The sequence below is a fragment of the Acomys minous genome (assembly GCF_964271855.1).
Source record: "Acomys minous genome assembly, chromosome: 16".
NCBI lineage: Eukaryota > Metazoa > Chordata > Mammalia > Rodentia > Muridae > Acomys > Acomys minous.
The window spans coordinates 91,238,001-91,258,362 of NC_140498.1; the positions used below are offsets into that span (position 1 = coordinate 91,238,001).

At 49.8% G+C, this 20,362-nt stretch overlaps 1 protein-coding gene across 3 annotated transcripts in view; it reads right to left on the bottom strand.

The window, feature by feature from the left end:
- KSR2 (kinase suppressor of ras 2) overlaps positions 1–20,362 on the bottom strand; it is a gene marked incomplete at its 3' end in the record, with an annotated part of 339,518 nt that overhangs the window by 254,598 nt on the left and 64,558 nt on the right. For all 3 annotated transcript variants that reach the window (XM_084762599.1, XM_084762598.1, XM_084762600.1), the window contains exons 2-3: positions 5,083–5,223; positions 384–534 (exon numbers count right to left, since the gene is read on the bottom strand). In XM_084762599.1, coding sequence (XP_084618725.1) covers positions 384–534; positions 5,083–5,223 — 292 coding nt within the window. The remainder of the gene's footprint in view (positions 1–383; positions 535–5,082; positions 5,224–20,362) is intronic.

Here is a 20,362-nt window from a genome sequence, read left to right on the forward strand (position 1 = left end):
GCACAGTTGTTTGTACACAAAAATAGTCAGAACTGCTTTTCAGAGCGCAAAGCTACTTCCGAGTGTCTGACCAGGAAAGACCTTTGCACATCCAAGATTCCCACAACTGGACCCTAATTATCTAAAACCCCTGGTGAGCCATCCTCTGCAGGGTAGAGCTCAAGCTCCGCCTACCTTGCTAGGTGGAGTTCAGACCCCGCCCACTCTGCTGGATGGAGCTCAGACCCCGCCCACTCTGCAGGGTGGCACTCAAGCCCTGCCTACTCACAACTCCCACAGCCATCTATGCTCTTGGCCCGGCTTTGATATCCAGGGCCCTCTCAGAAGCTTGAAGGGCAGCGGCTGACCAGCTAGGGACGATCCTGAACTCCTGGCCTGCTCACCTGATGTGTGTACATTCCTGAGACAGGACAGCGAGGCGTTAAGCCGAGCACACTCCTCCCGGTTGGCTCCGTACTTCTCCACCGTCTCGCACACCTGCTCTTCAGTCATCTCCAGGAGGTCCTCCAAGCTCAGCTGGTCAGGGGAGATCTCCTAGAGGAAGGGACAAAGGCAGTCAGCCGGACCTGGAACCCTAGTACACCGCCCGAGGGAACGGCGTGGCACCTCCATACTGCCCTCTTGTGGCACTCAAAAAGAACTGCAGAGGGAAACAGTATGGCTCCTCCAGTGAAGACATCCCACTATGGCTGACTTTGGGTTTGAGCCTCCTGTTTGCCACTTACTTAGACACATCAGTTAACCTCTCTAGGCCTTGCTCTTCTCACTTATGAAGTGGAGGTGCCTAGTGGAGGCGCATGCTCAGTACATGATCAACAGTCCACACACCAAGTCCCGCTTCTAAAGCCGAGGGAGACAGACCCTGTTTCATACTTCTGAGTCTTGTTCGCTGGCTGCCACTTCCAGCTTCCCTGCTGGTGCACTCCCGGGGTCTAGGGTCATACAGGGCCGCTAAGAGCCTAAGAAGAAGGTGGCGGAAGGTTTGACAAGTACTGAGCTCCAGGAGGTTGGCTATGTGGTAAGGCTGAGGAATAGCATAGAACAGGGAAAAGGACCTCTCAGAACAGAGGAGCTGGGACAGAAGCTGGATTCCCAGGTTGGAATGTGTCGGACAGGCGGCCCTCCCCACCCTGTCGCCCTGCAAACAGTACCTTCCCTGAACAATGTCCTGAGAAAGTCCACAACATGGCGGAACAAGTCCCTCAAGCTTTGATATTTACTTGTCTTCCAGTGTTTCTACAAATGCATATAAAATAGCCTTCATTCACAGTCTCTACGGTAGCCAAGGATTTTATACACTTGTAGTATATTATTATTTAAATAAGGCTTGTCAATCTGTGGGTGGCGATTCATTGGTACTAGCGTGGGCTCCGTCTGCCCTCTTGTGGCCATAACTGTGTATTACAATAACATACAGGTGGACGACAAAGTCTATAAATACCCCACCCCCCCCCCCGCCCCTCCTTCCCCCAAAGAGAGCAACAGGGCAAAATCCAAAGCAGAGGGCGACTGCCTGTGAAGCCAGGACAGGGACAGAAGGCAGCAACTGAGTCACCTGGAGACGAGGAGGAACACAGTGCAGCTGAGCCTCCTTCTGCCAGGGTTGGGGGAACCCTCAGAGAGCAGTGCTGTTCTCCATTGACCCAGATGCTCTGACAAAACCCTCAGACAAATAGCAACTTGGGAGGGAGGGTTTACGTGGCTTTCACTTCCAGGTCACAGTCCATCACTGAGAAAAATCAGGACAGGAACGCAAGGCAGGAACCTGGGGCAGGCACGGAGGGACACTGTGTGCTGCATCTTCTTTGGCTTGCTACCTTCCTTATACAACCCAGGTGTGTCTGGCTGGGGATGGCACCGCCCACGGTGGGCTGGGCCCTCCCCCTCCCACGTCACTTAGCAATCAAGACGTCTCTCACAGATGTGGCCACAGGCTATCCTGATAAAGATGATCATTCAGTTATGACTCTTCTCCCCCGCCCCCGCCCCAGGGGATTTTAGGCTGTGTGGAGTTGAGAGTTGGTGATAAGTCGGAGAAGTGTAGAATCTAACTAAAGCCTTCTTGCTGCAGGACCCAACTGTGCATTTTAATCCTGTGATTTAAAAGTGTGTGTGTGTGTGTGTGTGTGTGTGTGTGTGCATGCATATGTGTGTCTGTGCATATGTGTTCAGGTTACGCTGAAGCTCAGGCTCATAAGAGCGATTAAGCATATGTTTTCGTGCCGTGAAAGGTGAAGAAAGCCGTAACAGCAACATAGGCCAAAGAAAGAAAATTCATGTGTGCCGTGGTAAAATAATCCCACTCGGAGTGTTTCCTGTACTCAACACAGATAGTCTCGTAATGCCACAAGATCAAGTGGCAGTGAAGGTGTGCGCGTGCATGTGTATGTGCGTGTGTGTATGTATGGAGGGTATGCATGTGTATTGCGTGAATGTGTGTATGTTTGTGTATGTGACTGTATGTGTGCATGTACATGATGTGTGTGCATGTGGTTGTGTATGGAGGTCCAGAGGTACATGTGGATACATGTGTGTGTGTATGTATTGTAAATGTGTGCGATATATATATTGTGTGAGTGTATGTGTTTGTGTACATACGTGTATGTATACGTGTTTATGTTTTATTGGGGAACTGGACTTCGACACTGACTCATGCCAGGTAAAGACTATCACTGAACTGTATTCACAGCAAAAGTGATGTTATCACCGCCTGCAGACCAGGATGCTAAAACCCAGATGAGCTAAACCTTTAGCCCAAGTCACACCGCAAAATAAGGGTGGGAGCAGCATTTGAACCCAAGGCACATCTCACAGCTGTCTCCCTATTTCTCTTCCCTTGCGAGAGCAGCCCCTGGTGGACAGGTATGTGAACTGCAGGCAGGGAGCCTTTGTGCCTCACCTAACCCTTAACCCTTAACCCTAACCCTAACCCTAAACCTAACCCTAGCCCTAACCCTAACCCTAAACCTAAGCCTAAGCCTAAACCTAAGCCTAAGCCTAACCCTAACCCTAAGCCCAACCCTAAGCCTAAACCTAAGCCTAAGCCTAAACCTAAGCCTAAGCCTAAACCTAAGCCTAACCCTAAGCCTAAGCCTAAGCCTAAGCCTAAGCCTAAGCCTAAACCTAAGCCTAAGCCTAAGCCTAAGCCTAAGCCTAAGCCTAAGCCTAACCCTAACCCTAACCCTAACCCTAACCCTAACCCTAACCCTAACCCTAACCCTAACCCTTGCTGGGAGACTAAGAGCTCCAAAGAAGTGGGCAGGGAGAGCCTTGGGGACCAAAGGGGCTGCCAACTGTGGCTCATCCCATCATGAAAGCATTCTCTTCTGTATAATCAATACCTGTGGCCTCGAAACCAGATCTCGAGAGTCTTTAAAAAATACGTTTTAAGACGTTCGGTTAAAATTAAAATGTGAAACTCAGATCTTATCAGCCAAATGAAAACCCTCTACCCATCAGATGCAGTTTGACGATCTAACTTTCCAACTCTTCTCTAGAGGACTTACCTCTGCATTACACGACCCACGAGGGGCCCTTGGCATATAAATATTTGCATAATCCCAAAGCTTTTAAGAAGTGCCCCCAGCTGTTGCAATTAAAATGCAGCAAGTATACCATTGTGCTTAGTTTAATTGTCAACCTGACACCACCTAGGAAGAGTCTCAGTGAGGGTTGTCTAGATCAGATTGGCCTGAGAGCTGGGAAGGGGGGAGACGGGGGAGAGGGGTCCTAGTTATGTTAATTAAAGTGGGAAGCTCCACCCATTATGGGTGGCACCACTCCCTAGGCTTAAGAACCCTCTTCTCTTGACAACAGCAGTGATGGGCTGTGACCTAGGATTGCTAGGCAATCAACCGACTCCCCCCCACCTCAAATTTGCTTTCCTCACAGCAAGTGACTGGGGGAAAAAAAAAAAACTAAAAAATGGCCGTCTCATTTTTTCCAAAGATATTGCCCCAGGCATTCTGACCATCCTGGGAGTGAAAGTCAGTTGCCCTCTGAGCCTCGATTTCTCTCCCAGTGCCACAGAGATCACATCGAGGCTCGCCCTGAGCCGGACATTTTATGTGGGTGACCTCGTTTTATGCATCAGCTACTTAAGAAAAGAGAGGTTGGGGCTCACGGGAGTGATTCCAGCACTCGGGAGGCAGAGGCAGGAGGGGGAGGAGTCGGGGGCAACCTTTAGCTAGAAAAAGAGGTGAAGGCTAGCCTAGGGCCAAAAGAAAAAAGTGGAGGAGGAGAGGGAGGAGGAGGGAGAAGGGAGGGAAGGAAGGAGTTACAACTGTTATGACATTTTGTGTTATGTGCGCTACACTAACTGGTGAGTGAGCCCCAAGGATCCACCTGTCTGTCTCTCCCCACCCCACCCCACCCCCGACCCCAGCCCTGCCATTACAAGCGTAAGCCTTCACACCCAGCTTTTGTATGTAGGTTCTAAGGACTGACCTCAGGCCCCATGCATTATGCACATGGAAAGACTGGTGTCCCCGAGTCCCTGTGATCCAATATGGCCACACTGGCCAGCAGTAATTTACACTAAATACAGTTCAAAATCTGGACCCTTGGTCCCGTGCATGAATCGCAATCCCAGTGCTCCGTGAGCTCGGGAGCCACATGTGCCCACGGCTGCTTTATCAGACAGCACAAACACATAGCAAAAAGTTGATGGACAGCACTGGTCTATGTAGTGACCTAGAATGACTCCGTTAAGGGGCCAGAGAGATGGCTCAGAGGTTAAGAGCACTGGCTGTTCTTCCAAAGGTCCTGAGTTCAATTCCCAGCAACCACATGGTGGCTCACAACCATCTATAATGAGATCTGGTGCCCCCTTCTGGCGGGCAGGCACACACGCAGACAGAACATTGTGTACATAAGATATAAATCTTTAAAAATAAGAAAAAAAGAGTGGACAGTCCGACTCTAGACAGCCTCTCTCATACACAGATCCCGTGATCCTTCAGCAGCACACGCTGAAGGCCTACTGTGTGCCAGGGTCTGTACTGGGCACAGCCATCTAGGAAGTGGCAAAGAAGGTGGCCTCTGGCCAGTAAGGGTCAAGGGGTTCAGAGCTGACGCAGTCACCTCCAGGACTTCCTTGCGCACGTCCACGATCCGGAACCAGTGGCGGAGCTGGGGGAAGCCGTCCAGTTCAGCATTGCGCTCCTGCAGGGCCACCTTCTTCTTGCAGGACAGCTGTCGGCTGAAGTACTTCACCAGCTTGCTCTGCGGAGACAGACAGCACAGGGGCGCGTCTCAGAGGCGCTGCCACGGGGGAGCAGGGGCGAGGAGCCCTGATATCACCCACTAACCCCAGCCAATTCCGTGTTGGAAAGACTGCTTCCACCACAGGGACGGTCTTCCATCCAAGGTGAACCTTGGTCTGCAGTGGACCGAGGCTGAGAGGCTCCGGGAAATGGCGCCCAGAGGGAGGGGAGTCAGACATGGCAGCACCACCCTCCGAAGGGATTGCGGTCGTTCTCAAGAGTCCAGCCTCCGCCTCTTGGAAATGGGTAGTTGGAGGCTAGACCCCTCATGATCGGTCCCTTCCACAAGAGGCCAGTTCCTCTCCTCCCCCACACGTCACAGAGCAAGAGGCTGTCCGGACCTTCCGGCTGCCGGAATTGTAATCCAGATGCATTGATTTTCTTTATAACACACCTTGCTTCTGGTAACTTGTTACGGCAGCACAAAATGAACTAAGATGCCCCCACATTCTCACCGTGTTGGTGAAAATGGGGCCAACAAATCAGCCTTGGTACTCTGGTGTGGTGCCTCCTCTCTGCAGTAGTAGCCACCATTTTAATCTCGCGAGTCCTTTGACTGGCCTCACAATTGCATGTCTAGAAATTCATTCTATGACACCCATCTTTTGAAAAGTAACTGTGCCCAAGAATTTCTTTTTTTAACCGTTCTGCTTGCCATGGCAAAGGACTGTCAACAGCTGGGAAGCACCCTGTCAGAAATTCATTACGCACACCATGCACCAGCCATGCAAGCGAACTCTACACCCCAGCTCCTAAGCTGTGAGTCGGACATGACTGAATGGGGGGGTGGGGGGGATCTGGAAAGTTTGAGGGACGGTAAGGATTTCTAAATGTGCAATAACCAAAAATTAATCCAAAATCAAACACATAAGGCTGAGGTGTTCCTGGCAACGCTCACTACTGTCATTCCCCCCCCCATGATTTTTTAAAAATCATGAAATGAATTTGGAATTAGAACAGGGTTTCCAGGAATTCTGAAATGGTGCTCAACATGGCACTGCCAACTTGTACTCTGTTCTTACGCAAAGCAGCATTCTGAGCACTGAAAATTCTGAATCCAAAACATCAACTGGCTCTAGGAAACAAATCAAAACCCTGCAGTGTCAAATATCAAATGTTCAGTCACATTTTAGTTAATTATGTAAAAATAGATAAGCACACCTATCTCATTAGTACACACTTGCTTTCATCTTTAATCAACAGTGACATCACATTATATATGCACGCGCACACACACATATAAAATCACTCTGAAATAAACTTTGCTATGATTTATAATCAGTAATATTAGAATAATTACACCTGCATACCCCAGTCACATAAACATTTCTCTGGTAAAAAAAAAAAAAAAGAAGATTGTAGGTGGATTGGAGGAATTTTAATCCAGACATGCCTGCTCTAGCAAGAGAGATCAACATCCAAAGACCTTCTCGGCCTGTGTGATCTGGCTGGGATACCCACAGGCCTTTAATCCCAGAACACTGAGGCAAGCCAGTCTCCGAGCTCAAGGCCAGCCTGGCACAGGGCAAGTTTCAGGTGAAGAAAAGCTTAGTTTGACAGAGACATGTTGACGAGAGAACAAGCTAGACGCAGGTGAAGACGGAACAAGCCAGAGAACGGGAAAGAGCCAGAGATTAGGACAGGTTGCCAGTGTTCTTTTGAGGCCAAGCAGAGCAATCCAGTGCTAGGCTGAGAGAAGCCAGATTGAATCAGTCAGCTTGGAGAGGAGTTTAAGCCAGAACAGCTGGGCTGAACCAGCCAGCCAGAGTTCAGAAAGAGCTAGAAAGGGTGGGGTTTACTCAGCAGTAAGTCTCAGAGGCTGAGAGCATTCTAGGCCTAGGTTAGATTGTACAGAGGCTGGAAGCTTCCAGGACTAGGTCTAGGTTAGCAGTAGGCAGCAGTAAGCCTCCAAGATGACAATTACATCAGGCAAATAAAGAGTACTTTTACAAGTGGAGAAAGTTCCAGAAGCCTTGCTCACCCCACTCTCAAATAGAAAGACCAACTGTGCTATTTAGTGGCAGACGGTGGCTTCTAAGACCTCTTGATAAATAGAATCTCCCACGCTCTAGCAAAATGTGTCCATGGATTGCTTTGTAAGCTCAGAGCCTCTTTCTGGAAGGATCCTTGAGCCTCTGGGGGTGAGAAAAAGGAAGATAAGAAACAGAATGGGGAGAGAGGACATTTACACCTTGATTTGTGGTTTGTCTTGCAAGTCACACACAAGTCTCCATGCTCTCCAGTGCATCTTAAAAGAGACCTGGCCCCTGTTCTGAATGGAGGGAGGGGAGGGGAGAGGGGAGGGCCAGCAATACCAGTGTGCCAAGCAGGGGATGCAGGAGCAATACCAGAGAGAGAGACTGAGTTCCTGGGGACGGGGGACCCAACAGTAGCAAGCAACAAGACGTAGTTCCGTTTCTTTATACACGGTTTTTGCATCTTTTCAATAGTTAATCAAAGCTCCCTAAGGGACATAGAGAAAATGAGCCCCCGCCCCCTCCCCGCCACATTGGCCTGGGGAGTAAAGGTGCTTGCCACCAAGCCTGCTGCCCTCTTCTGGCCCCTCCAGGAACTACACGCATGTGGTACACAGGAAGAAAAAAAAAAAACCACTATGTAAAATAAAATGAAAACTAAAATTTTCCAAATTAAAAAGGAAGTAAAGTGGGGGATGGAAGTGTAGGTCAGTACAGTAGGAACACTTGCCTGGACCATGTGTGGTCCTGGGCTCCATCCTCGGCACCATGACAACCTGCGAGGACGTACAGAACACGCCTGCGGGGGAGGGGTGAAATGTGAGGGGTTCTCTCTGGTGCAGCGGTGATGGGAGAGAGTGGGCAGCGCTCGGAGGGCATCCGCCCTTGGCAAGCCTGTCGCTGTGTTAGCACGCACACACGTGATCCCAGCGTCTAGCTCCCCTGAGTCGTCCCTGCCGAAACACCTACCATACCGGCGCATGCTCGCTCGGGACACGGCCGTCCTTGTTTTGTTGTTTTGTCGAGGCACACTGTCTGCTCGAAGATGAGGACGAGTGCCTGGACCCCCCCTCCCCGCCCCAGGGCCCACATAAAACCTGGGTGGGTACGGCGGCCTGCCTAGAGTGCCAGCTCTCAGGAGTTGGCGGCAGAGGGTCCCCCAGGGAAAGCTGGCCAGCTAGACTATCTGGATGGGTGAGCTCTGGGTCTGAGAGACTGCGCCTCCACAAAGTGGAAAGAGATAGAAGTCACCAGATGGCATCCTCTGGCTTCCTAAGCACGTGCACATACAGTCCCCACCCACGTGTCCCACAAACACACGAGACACATATACCATGCACACCACACACGCATACAGAAATTTCGATACATCAGCTATTGTTCCACATTTGTTCTAATTAATTTTAGAATAAAGAAGGGTTGTTGCTTCCTCATCCCCCCCCCAAAAAATCTATGATCTTCCTATCACATGGAAAAGAGCCTGAGATTGTGTGTGTGTGTGTGTGTGTGTGTGTGTGTGTGTGTGTGTGTTCAGATAACATCTTACTGCTAAGCCCAAGCTGGACTTGAACTCTTGATCCTCCTGCCTCAGCCTCCTAATTTTGGGGGGCTACAGATGGGTGTAGTGATGCTTGGCTTAATACTGTCATTTCCTTCTTTTAATTGTTCATTTGTTTTATTTATATGCGCATGTTTGCCTGCGTGGGTTTGTGTGCAGCATCACAGGCACGGCAGAGCCTGAAGCAGCCAGAAGAGGGCGTAAGATCTCCTGGAGCTGTAGTTAGAGATGGTTGTGAGCAGCCGCAGGAAGGAGCAGAACCTCGGTCCTCCTCTGCAAGAGCATTGGGTTTCCTGAACTGCTGCGCCGCCTCTCCAGCCTCAGTAGAGCTGTTTTAATGCCAATACTGCCTAGAAGCCTTGCTTCCCCCAAGACTACGGGCGCACACAGCACCATCGTGACTGTCAGTTACCGTCCTGTGACGGGCATCTTGCGTAGGTCATGTAATCCTTGTGGCGACTTAGGGTTCTCACCGCCTTCCACATTTTAGACAGGAAAATATTTAAGCCAAGGAAAGTTAAGTCATTGGCCCAAGGTCACCACTGGCTCGAGGCTATCAAAATTTCACCCCGGTCTTGAACCCAAGTCTGATTAACTGATCAAGTCATACCTAATCCTGGTTGACCAGTTGACAGCTTTTGAATCCCCCCATGGTTCCTATATTAGGATAATTAAGGTCAGAAGACACACCATTCTATGTGCTAGGGACCCAGAAATTCAGCTGAGCACCAGCAGTCGTCTCTGGGAAGACAAAAACTGCAAACACAAACCACAGGGCCATGAGGTCAGAGCCAAGCAAGAAGGGCAGCCAAGGGTCAGCCTGGGCATCTGAGACGCAAAACTGATGGGCCAGCTTCTTTCACAGCAATGACCTGTTATCACAGAATGGTGACAGTGGGAGTTCTGGGTCTCTCCTTCCTTCTCTCATAGTTCTAGGAAGTTTGGTTTTAAGCACCAAACTTATCACACCACACCCCTGCTTGAGGGACGGTGCTCTTCCTGACCGATGGATTCTGAAGACAGGAGCCACGCCCCTTTGGGTAATCCAGGGACCAGAGCACTTAGAGGCACATAGCTATTTGGCAAGAGTCATTCAGTGTCCTCTGGGTCGAAGTGTTTCCTAGCCAGCCTTACTCTGTCCATTTCGTTTTCTAGTGACTCGTTTTTTATTGTAGTCTGCGAAAGTGCTGCCCACAAAATCTCAGCATTGAAAAAGCCAGCCCTTCACCGCAGAAGGTGCGCCAAGCAACAGTGTGCCCTCAGGGTGACTCTCAGCTCTGAACATTAGGAGTGTAGCTCAGTTACAGAGCTAATAGCTGGGCACGTATGATATTAACCAACCAAAAATCACTGTAATAATAACTACATCCTTCAACATCACTAAATTAGCTTTTGGTTTTGTTTTTTGGTTTTGTTTTTGTTTGGTTTTTTTTTCTTCTTCTTCTTCCATTTTCCCAAAGTTTTAGCAATCTGTTTTATCTTTTTTTTTTTTAGAGATTTTATTTTATTTATTGCATATGACTGCTTTATCTGCAGAAGAGGGCACCAGATCTCACTATAGATGGTTGTGAGCCACCATGCGGTTGCTGGGAATTGAACTCAGGACCTCTGAAAGAGCAGGCAGCGCTCTTAACCACTGAGCCATCTCTCAAGCCCCCCTAAATTAGCTTTTTAAGTGGCTCCTGATATGTTTCTTCTTTTGAATGCACGGGCATGCTGACATAGCCATCATATTATTGGGATTGTATTGCACATGAGGAAGTGGAGGATGGGATCCTGAACTCCCATCCTAAAGTGGCAGGTCCAGGATTTGAACTCAAAACATCTAATGCCCACTTCAAGGCCTCTCCTTGTTTCCCCACTGACTAAAACAGACACAGGGAAAGGATTTTTGGCTGCTTCACCCAGTCCAGCGGCCTCAGCCCTCCTGGTGGCCTAGCTGATTTTTATTTAGGTCATCCTCAATTCAAGTCCATGCAGAGAAAAAGTGAAAAAAGCATCTCAAAGAGTCAACCTTCAAATTATAGCAAGGCCTGTCCAGGTGTGCCCACGCTACCAGGGTCACAGGCACCATTCCAAGCCTGGCTAAGGGCTGCAGGGACTCTTAGAGTGCAGTTCTCCATCTGCCCACCAGAGGGCAGGCCGGCACCTCACATGGCAAATGGAAATTGTCTGCAGGTCCAGACTCCAAGCAAACCCCCGCGCCTTATTACTGTATTCCATATTAGCATGGTGGTAAATTTAGCAGCATAAACACACACACACACACACACACACACACACACACACACACACACACACACACACACACACACAAAGCTGAAAGTCAAGACATGTGACTTCTCTAAAAATAACTGTGTCTCAAATCCCTAATGGGAAATAGGAAACTTTTCACTCTGAATCTAAACTGAGACAAACTGCAGAGACCTATAGGAAACACATAGGCTTCTGGCTCGTTCCGTCACGTCTGGGCACCTCTCTCTAAAAAAGAAGAGCCTAGAAAACTGTGTTGCAGGGTGTGCGGAGGAGGGGTGTGTCCCCAACCCCCTGGCCTGTATGAACCTCCCAGCCCTAGTGGGCTGGCGCTTACTTCACACACCCCATGACACATGGGACAGCTGGGCCCAAGGATGACACAGGCAGCCTGCAAGCGGTACAGAACCACTGTGCTCTCAGGATCGCCCTGAGCACTCCACGCCTGCAGCCTCCCCTCCTAAGCACAAGGTCTGACCTTGGACTTGTCTCTCCTCCAGCAGCGTATGTGGCCCTTCCCAGCCTGCAGAGTTCTCTCTTCCAAAGTAGGCCTACCCAGTTACACACACGCGCGCGCGCGCACACACACACACACACACACACACACATACACACACACACACACACACACACCACATCCTCCGTAACACTCTGTATCTTAGATGATCCTGTTTACTGGTTTCCATGGTTACACCTCCCTTCCACCACAACCCATCAGCCTGTCTGCTCCAAGCAGGGGGTTCTCTGTCTGTGTTCCCCAGCTAAGCCTGCCCAGCAGACAGACAGTGATCCATGCATTTTTCTTGTTTGTTTGATTGGTTTTTGGTTTGCTTGTTTTGTTTTGTCTTTTTACAAATGCACATTGCTGTAAACAGCCACTAAACCTTCAAAAATAAAACCCTGAGTACTTTCCCAGGTACAGCCTGGGCAGGACTGGCTCCTCTGGCCGTGCCGCCAAGGTTCTAAGGCTGTCAAAGCCGCCAGAGTAATGAAATAGCTGGTGTTGCAACCAGAGTCCTAAAGCCGGCCTGCGGTTGCCAGGGCGACCATTGTCATAACACCCCTGCACGAGGGGCCAGCTGACAGGAGAGAGAACCGTCTGCCGGAGAAGGTTTCAAACAACTGACCCTATTGCATCTAGAGGAGGGACATCCCCTCCCCGCCCCTATTTCTGTCTTGCAGAGAGCATCACAGGGGTCCAGTCGAGGGATGTGGGACATCCCACTGCCCACTGCTTTGTGTCCAGGACAAACAATGAGTTTTCTCTTAAGATTTCTCTCTCTCTCTCTCTCTCTCTCTCTCTCTCTCTCTCTCTCTCTCTCTCTGTGTGTGTGTGTGTGTGTGTGTGTGTGTGTGTGTGTGTGTGTGTGTGTGTGTAGGTGGGTGCCCATGGAGTCCAGAAGAGATCACTGGGTCTCCTGGAGTTAGAGCTGGAGGTTACAGTTCAGTACGGATCCTGGGAACTGAACACATGCACTCTGCCCTCTTAACCACCTCTGAGGAACGGTACACAGGTTCACAGTGAGCAACACAGACACTTAGCCCCCAGGACCCCCTCCAGGGACATTATTAGACTCTTTGTAGTTTTTGAGACAGGTCTCATGTTGCCCAGGCTGGCCTCAGACTCGCTCTGTAGCCAAGGATAACCACGGAGTGATGAGCTTTGGATCCTCCCTGCCTCCACTTCCTGAATGCTCAAGCACACAGACCTGCACCACCTCACCTTGTTTCCACTGTGCTGGGGATGGGCCAGGCAATTGCTCTGCCCACTGGACTACAACCCCAGCCTCAACATTATTATAATATTAACATGTATTTTATAATAGTATGCTATCATAATATAGTTATGCTTATAATATAGTCATGTTTATAACATAATATAGTCGTGCATACATAATAAACATTCATATATAATTTGAAATATAACCATATCCATATTAAATCTGTAGTAAAATTGACACTTGTTGATTTTTTATATACTTGCTGTATCTACTAGTTTATTGATAATAATACTATTTTGTTTGGTTGGTTTTGTTTTTTGTTTTTTGAGACAGGGTTCCTCTGTGTAGCCCTATCTGTCCTGGACTCGCTTTGTAGACCAGGCTGGCCTTGAACTCACAGCGATCCGCCTGCCTCTGCCTCCTGAGTGCTGGGATTAAAGGCGTGCGCCACTACACCCAGCTGGTAATAATAACATTAATTCACCAACTATTATTAAAATAATCTAGTCATAGTTGAATCCGTAGCTATGGGGCTTGTCAGGTGCTGGGATAATCAATTTGCTCGAATTTGATTGTCATTCTATGTAGCTTAAAGGCTAAGATCTCTTAGCAGGGTGACAGCAGGCATATAGTAACCCTGATCTGCCTAAGGCCATGAGCACAGCTGAGAGGGACAGAGTTGCCCCAAGCCTGTCCTGTCCCTGAGTTCAAAGTTGTCAAACTCAGCTTCCTAGAGAGTCGCCTGGGGATCTTGTTAAAAATCCACATGTTAAGCCAGTGCTGGGCTTCGCCCTAAGCCCCCAGGGCTCCTGGGACCAGGGGCTTCTCTTTCTGTGTAACCAAGGTCCCCAGACAGTTCAGAGAGACAAGAGAGTCAACGACGCTTTGGGTGACCTCACTGTCCTAGAACAACCTGGCTCTCCTCGACTCGCAGCTACAGCGGTGAGGGGCTGCAGGGAGGTGGGGACGAGGCAGGCAGAGTGGTCCCAGAAGGCACAGGTCCCGGGTTGAGGAGGATAAAAATAAAAACCTAATCTGTGTCTCCCTTGCAATCGTTTCAACTTTTCTGGAACAGGGAGGCACCCAAAATATGTACCAGCTCCCTCTCTTGCGCAGCACTGGCTTCAGGCAGGGCCTATTACCTTACACATTCAACTTCTTAAACAAAAAACAAACAAAAAAAAAAAACCGCCCCAGCCTAAATCATACCTAAGCGGAAGGCAATTTGAATTTGATCAGTCTAAATGGGCTCGCACCCAGTCTATCCACCACACACACACAACAGTAGCTCCCTCCCTCTTAACCATTCCCCAGGGATCAGGTTGTATAAGAAAGTTGGGGACCCACCCTTTGGTATGGGAAATGCACGCTGATAAGTTGGGGGCCCACCCTTTGTGCCTCCATTCTGAATCGCTGCATGTGAGGAAGGACAATGACAGGAGGAGAGAGGAAAGGAAAGGAAACGGCCTGGTGGGCAGGTGTTATCCTAAAGGGCAGAGGCTGAGGGCAGGGGGATGCTCTGATCCCATGCCAAGTGTGGGGGCTACATAGATGTCATCCTAATACACAAGAGGAGGAGGCAGGGGGACACTGAGTTTAAGGTCAGCCTGGGCTACACAGTGGGATCCTGTCTCAAAAACAAAAACAAAAACAAAAACAAAAACCAAAAACAGATGAAGCCCAAAATGACCAGAATAAATTTATGCACTGGAAACCATCAAGGCAACAGCTAAGCAGCTTTGCAGTGGAGCCGAGACACATGTTGTGTTTAGTACTAAACCGCCCAAGACATTCACGACTTAGCGCTACTCTTGACTATGGCAGTGAAATTAAATGTATTAAGTCACATAAATACTCAACATAGTAAATGACCCTATATCTTAGCTCCCTTGACAAAAAAAAATAAAAAGTTTCTTTTCCAGGGATGGAGAAATGGCTCAGCAGTTAGCATCACTTACTGCTCTTGCAGAGGACCTGGGTTCGATTCCCTGTCGGGAGCCGCTCCGCCATTACAAGATGGCGCTGGTTTCCTGTTTCCTGGTTCTTCACAGAAGCCCTTGCGGCCAGTGCGCATGCGCAATTACGTCATCCTTACATAACCTGCTTACGCAGACGATATGCTAATTGGGTATTCTCTAGAGCGCCAATGATAAGAGGACACGTCCCTATACGCCCCTGAATTCCCTATATAAGCCTCGGGTTTTTGGGGGAAGACGTCCTTCTCCATCTGTCTGCAAAGAGCTGTACAATAAAATCGCTGTCAGAAGAATCCTGAGTTGCCGCGTCTCCTTTATCGGCGAAGGCTGCGCGCGACAATTCCCAACACCCACACTGGGCAGTTTACTACTGCCTGAACTCAGTTCAGAAGTATCTGGTGCCCTCTTCTGGACTCCATGGACACTTGCATGCATATGGAGCACATAAACTCACAAAGGCATACACACATACACACATACACACACATAATTTTTTTAAGCAAATAAATACAACTTTAAAAAAAAATTCCAGACCACATCCTTGCTGAAATTTCTGATCACTATTTGGCTGAGAACTCAACACCCTCAAATAACTTAAAAACATCATCAGGGTTGAGCTTTAATTAGGTGAGAGGAAGGCAAGACTCTCGTTAAGAGGATATCTTTAGACTCAGTCAAGACCTGAGACGCATTGTACACATTAAAGATCATTAAACCCATCAGAGTAACGTCTGAATGGAACAGTTTGTACACTGGAGGTGATTATCTCATATTCCTCCAACCCGACAGACTGACACAACCTCTCCAAACTCTGGCCTGAAGAGTGTGGTTGAACAGCTGATTTAGCCACATGGTTCCAGCTGAAACTGAAGCCAGTTTTAGGGGAAGCCTCACCAGAAAGCTTGTCGTACTTCTGGAGGCTTTCTATTGTAACTTTTCTATGGCTCGGGAGTGAACCCAGGCGCTGTGCACGTCAGCGTAGTGCTGAGCCCTAAGTCACGTGCCCAGCTTATAAATGTGATTGGTTGTTTTTTTTTTTCAGTGCACACATGTGGATGCACATACACACACACACACACACACACACACACACATACACACACATACACAAACACACACAGCACTCGGATCCGGGGGTGGATCAGAGAGCCGCTTGTGAGAATCAGTTCTCTCCCTTCACCAAGTGGGTCCTGGGAATCAAACTCAGACCGCCTAGTTTGGCAGCAATCGCCTTTACGTGCTGAGCCCTTTCGCAGGCCCCCGTCAAAGTTACTTCCTAAAGCAGCTGTGGGCTATGTATATAGTTGAGAAGGCTTGTTTATCAAAAATAGGGTGCTTACATTTTTTTTTCCATATATCAAACGTATAAATACTGTTTAAACTGTCTGAAGGTGTTTAATTGGTTAAGGTCCAGATGGGGACTCCAACTTCCACTGAGTAAATTTCACACACAAGCTAAATATGTCAAGGTACAAAAACACAGTTGGGAATATTGTACTAAACAGACAATGGCCCAGCTGGCAGGAACACCGCCGTGCCCTTGTTGATTTTATTATTTGCTATTATTTACTGAAAGAGGGGTTGCATGCAACAGAGCCGTGTAGATGTCCGAGGACAACTCGTGGGCGTCAGTCTGTCCTTCCACTATGTGGGATCCGGGAATCTGACTCAGATCATTGAGCTTGACAGCCAGCGCTCACCCCCTTCTTCCCCCCTCCCCTCCACCCCGCCTCCGCTGTGCCTTTCTGCCTGCCCCACCCGTGGCCTTCCACTACCCAGGTGAAAAAAGACTAAAGTAGGAATGAGCAGGCCTGCTCTTGGCTCCAGGGTGAGGAGTTGTTCTACATGGCCTCTCAGAGACGTGGCTTTCTCTAGGCTCCAAAGTTGGAGTTTTTATTTTGTTTTGGTTTGTTTTTTTTTTTTTAATGCTACACCCAAGAGTGACATCTAGCTCCAAACTTCCAAGGATATCAGAAGTATGACTAGAGAAAGCAGAAGCGTGCCCCAGGAGGTTCCTATCTGGGTCTCTGCATTGCTGGGCAAGAGACCCACCCTGGAGCTCTGTACTTGGAATTTTAGACACAGGGACAAGGTCAGCAGCAAACACAAGGGTAAAGGGCTGGGCTGGAGCATGAGGCACCCACAAAGTCACCACAGGCGGGGGGGGGGGGCCTGCAACAAGAAAAGCCCCATCTGCGGGGTGCCCGGGTTACCAGGATCCCATCAGACTCTGCCTCAAGTTGGCTAATAGGGCCTAGCTCAGCCAATCACCTAGGCCAGCAAGGTCTAATGGGGCCTGGCTCAGCCAATCACCTAAGTCAGCAAGGTCTGGCCCAGCCAATCACATAAGTCAGCAAGGTCTAATGGGGCCTGGCCCAGTCAACCACATAAGGTCTAATAGTGGCCATCTCCAACATCTAAACTGTTCCTGCTTCTCCCAACCTTCTGCGCATTGTGGCGCTTTGAATAAGAATGACCCCCATAAGCTCTGTTGTTTGAATGGCCTGTGAAACTGGTTGGGGAGGATGAGGAGGTGTGGCCTTGCTGGAGGCCACTGGGGCCAGCTTTAAGGTTTCAAAACCTCAAACCACTCTGAGTCCCTTGTTCTGCCTCCTACTTGTGGATCATGATGTGAGCTCTCAGCTACTGCTTCAGTGCTGTGTTGTGCTGTGCCTGCCTGCCTGCTGTGCCTGTTTGCTGTACCTGCCTGCCTGCCTGCAGTGCCTGCTTGCCTGGTGTGACTACCTGCCTGCTGTGCCTGCCTGCCTGCTGTGCCTGCTTGCCTGCTGTGCCTGCTGTGTCTGCCTGCCTGCTGTGCCTGCCTGCCTGCTGTACTGTGCCTGCTGTGCCTGCCTGCCTGCTGTACTTGCCTGCTGTGCCTGCTTGCCTGGTGTGCCTGCCTGCCTGCTGTGCTTGCTTGCCTGCTGTGCCTGCCTGCCTGCTGTGCCTGCTTGCCTGGTGTGCCTGCCTGCCTGGTGTGCCTGCCTGCCTGGTGTGCCTGCCTGCCTGGTGTGCCTGCCTGCCTGCTATGCCTTGCCTGCCTGCTGTGCCTGCTTGCCTCGTGTGCCTGCCTGCCTGCTGTGCCTGCCTGCCTGCTGTGCCTTGCCTGCTGTGCTGTGCCTGCCTGCCTGCTGTGCCTGCTTGCTGTACCTGCCTGCCTGCCTGCTGTGCCTGCCATGGCTGCCTGGCTGCCTACTGTGCCTGTCTGCTGTGCTGTGCCTGCCTGCTGTGCCATGCCGTGCTGTGCCAGCCTGCCACCATGTTAAACCATCACACTTACAGACTCTCACTCTCTGAAACCATAAGCCTCAAGTTAAACGTTTTCTTTTAGAAGTTGTATTGCTCATGGTATCTAGTCACAGCAATAAAAAAGTGATGGGTAGATGTGAAGGGTGGGCAGGAGATAACTATAGAAGGCTGATGGTTTGCCAAGAGAGGTGACGTAGAGACATGAGGTGGTACTGTCCAACTGACTAGAGATTGTGTCTCACTCAGAGCTTGATCTGATCCTCCTACATGGAGGCCTAGGATCACCCAAGAAGATGCCACCCCACCTCCCAAGCCTGAGAGGCTCTGCCCTCAGCCCCCATCACAAACCTCAAAAGCCTTTATTCCAACTCCATAGGAAAACCCTCCTGCTCCTTACATGAGTCAAGCTCACCATACCCCAGGGCATTTGCATACTCCAGCATTTGCATACTCCAGCATTTGCATACTCCAGCATTTGCATACTCCAGCCCATCCGCCTGAAGCCCACTTCTTACACATCAGGATTATTCCCTCTCATCTTCGCAGGCTCCATCCATAAGCCATGTTCATCCTGTCCAAGACAAAGGAGTCCACTGCCCGGGCGATGTCCCCTGTCACGACGTTCCTTTTCCTTTATAGAGCTGACCACAGCTTCTAATCACAGCGACATGTGGTCATAAGCATGTCAATGTTGGCATCTCTTTTGTCTCTTTGGCTCCTAGCATGGGGCCTGACACATAGGTGCTTAATGGCTACAAACTATAGGAGAAGAGAGGGGATAGAGGGAGGGACAGGGGTGGGGGGAGAGAACGGGAGGACATGGACCACTCTCTTAGCTCTCTCTTGGGGTCCTTTGCTTACCCTGGAGCTTCTCAAAGTGATGCCCCCAGACCATGGACACCACCCACTGACAACCCCACTAGGCACACTGAGTGAGACTCCGGGAGGAGCTGAGGTCACCACCTTTTGCCTTAGGTCCAATTCTGTCTGTCTTTCTTCCCCACTCTGAAGTGTGATCCACCCAACAATTGTTCCTTTGTTTGTTTTCATTTTGAGAAAGGGCCTCAGGTAGCTCAGGCTAGCCCAGAATGTTCTATATTGCAGGGAGGCTGGCGGTGATCCCCAGATCCTCCTGCCTCCACTTCCCAGGTGAGCAGCTCCACGCCCCATTTAAACGCACTATGTGCACTTAGCAGCTAAAATCTGCCCCTCCAGTTAGAAGCTTTTCTATCCTATCTTGATTCTACTATGGGGTTGGGAACTCCCCGCCTTCCTCGTCTTGGGGAGCAAGCTCATAAATGAGTAAATGATGTGCAGGAAGGAACAAGTGAAGGTTCTCTCGACAGACGAACCCATAGATCCCTGATTGATCCTGGGTTCTGACCCAAACACTGCCCTTCTGTTTGTTTGGTTTTGGTTTACTGTGGAGTATGGAGGGGTTTGGTGCCAGAGATATGAAAAACAACCCAAGGCAGCTAGAACTAACCCAGAGGGTGGGGGGCACACTGACAGCAGAGATCAGAGCAAAAGTATTGCTTCCATAGAGGGGAGAGAGAATGTGTGTGTATGGACATGTGCATATGTGTGCACATGCATGTGTACATACATACAGGTGCATGTGCCCATGTCTAAGTATGTAGAAGCCAGAAACCCATACTTGGTATCTTTCTCAATCATGTCCGATCGTATTTTGCAGATAGGGTCTCTCACTAAACCTGGAGCTCACCAACCTGGCTAAACTGACCTGCCAGTGCACCTCAGGGACCTGCTTGTGTCTACTTCCCCAGAACTGGGTTATGCAGGTGCGCTGCCACAGCTGGCTTGGATGTAGTAGATGCTGGCGGTCCGAATGCAGGTCCTCATCCTGCTTGTGCAGCAGGTACTCCGCTCAACCGAGCCATCCCTGAGACGTGTGTGTGTGTGTGTGTGTGTGTGTGAGAGAGAGAGAGCGAGAGAGAGAGAGAGACAGACAGACAGACAGACAGACAGACAGAGACAGAGAGACAGAGACAGAGAGATGGAGAGAGATGGAGAGAGAGAGAGAGAGAGAGAGAGAGAGAGAGAGATGGAGAGAGATGGAGAGAGAAGGAGGGAAGGAGGGGAGGAAGGGAGGGAGAGAGAGACAGAGAGAGAGAGGGAGAGAGAAAGGGAAGGAGAGAGAAAGAGAGAGACAGAGAGATATGGAGAGAGAAGGAGGGAGGGAGGGGAGGAAGGGAGGGAGAGAGAGACAGAGAGAGGGGGGGAGAGAGAAAGGGAAGGAGAGAGAGAGAGAGAGAGAGAGAGAGAGAGAGAGAGAGAGCGCCCAGGCTGGCTTCGAGCTCACTATATGATAAAGGGTGCCTCTGAACCTCTGATTCTCCTCCCC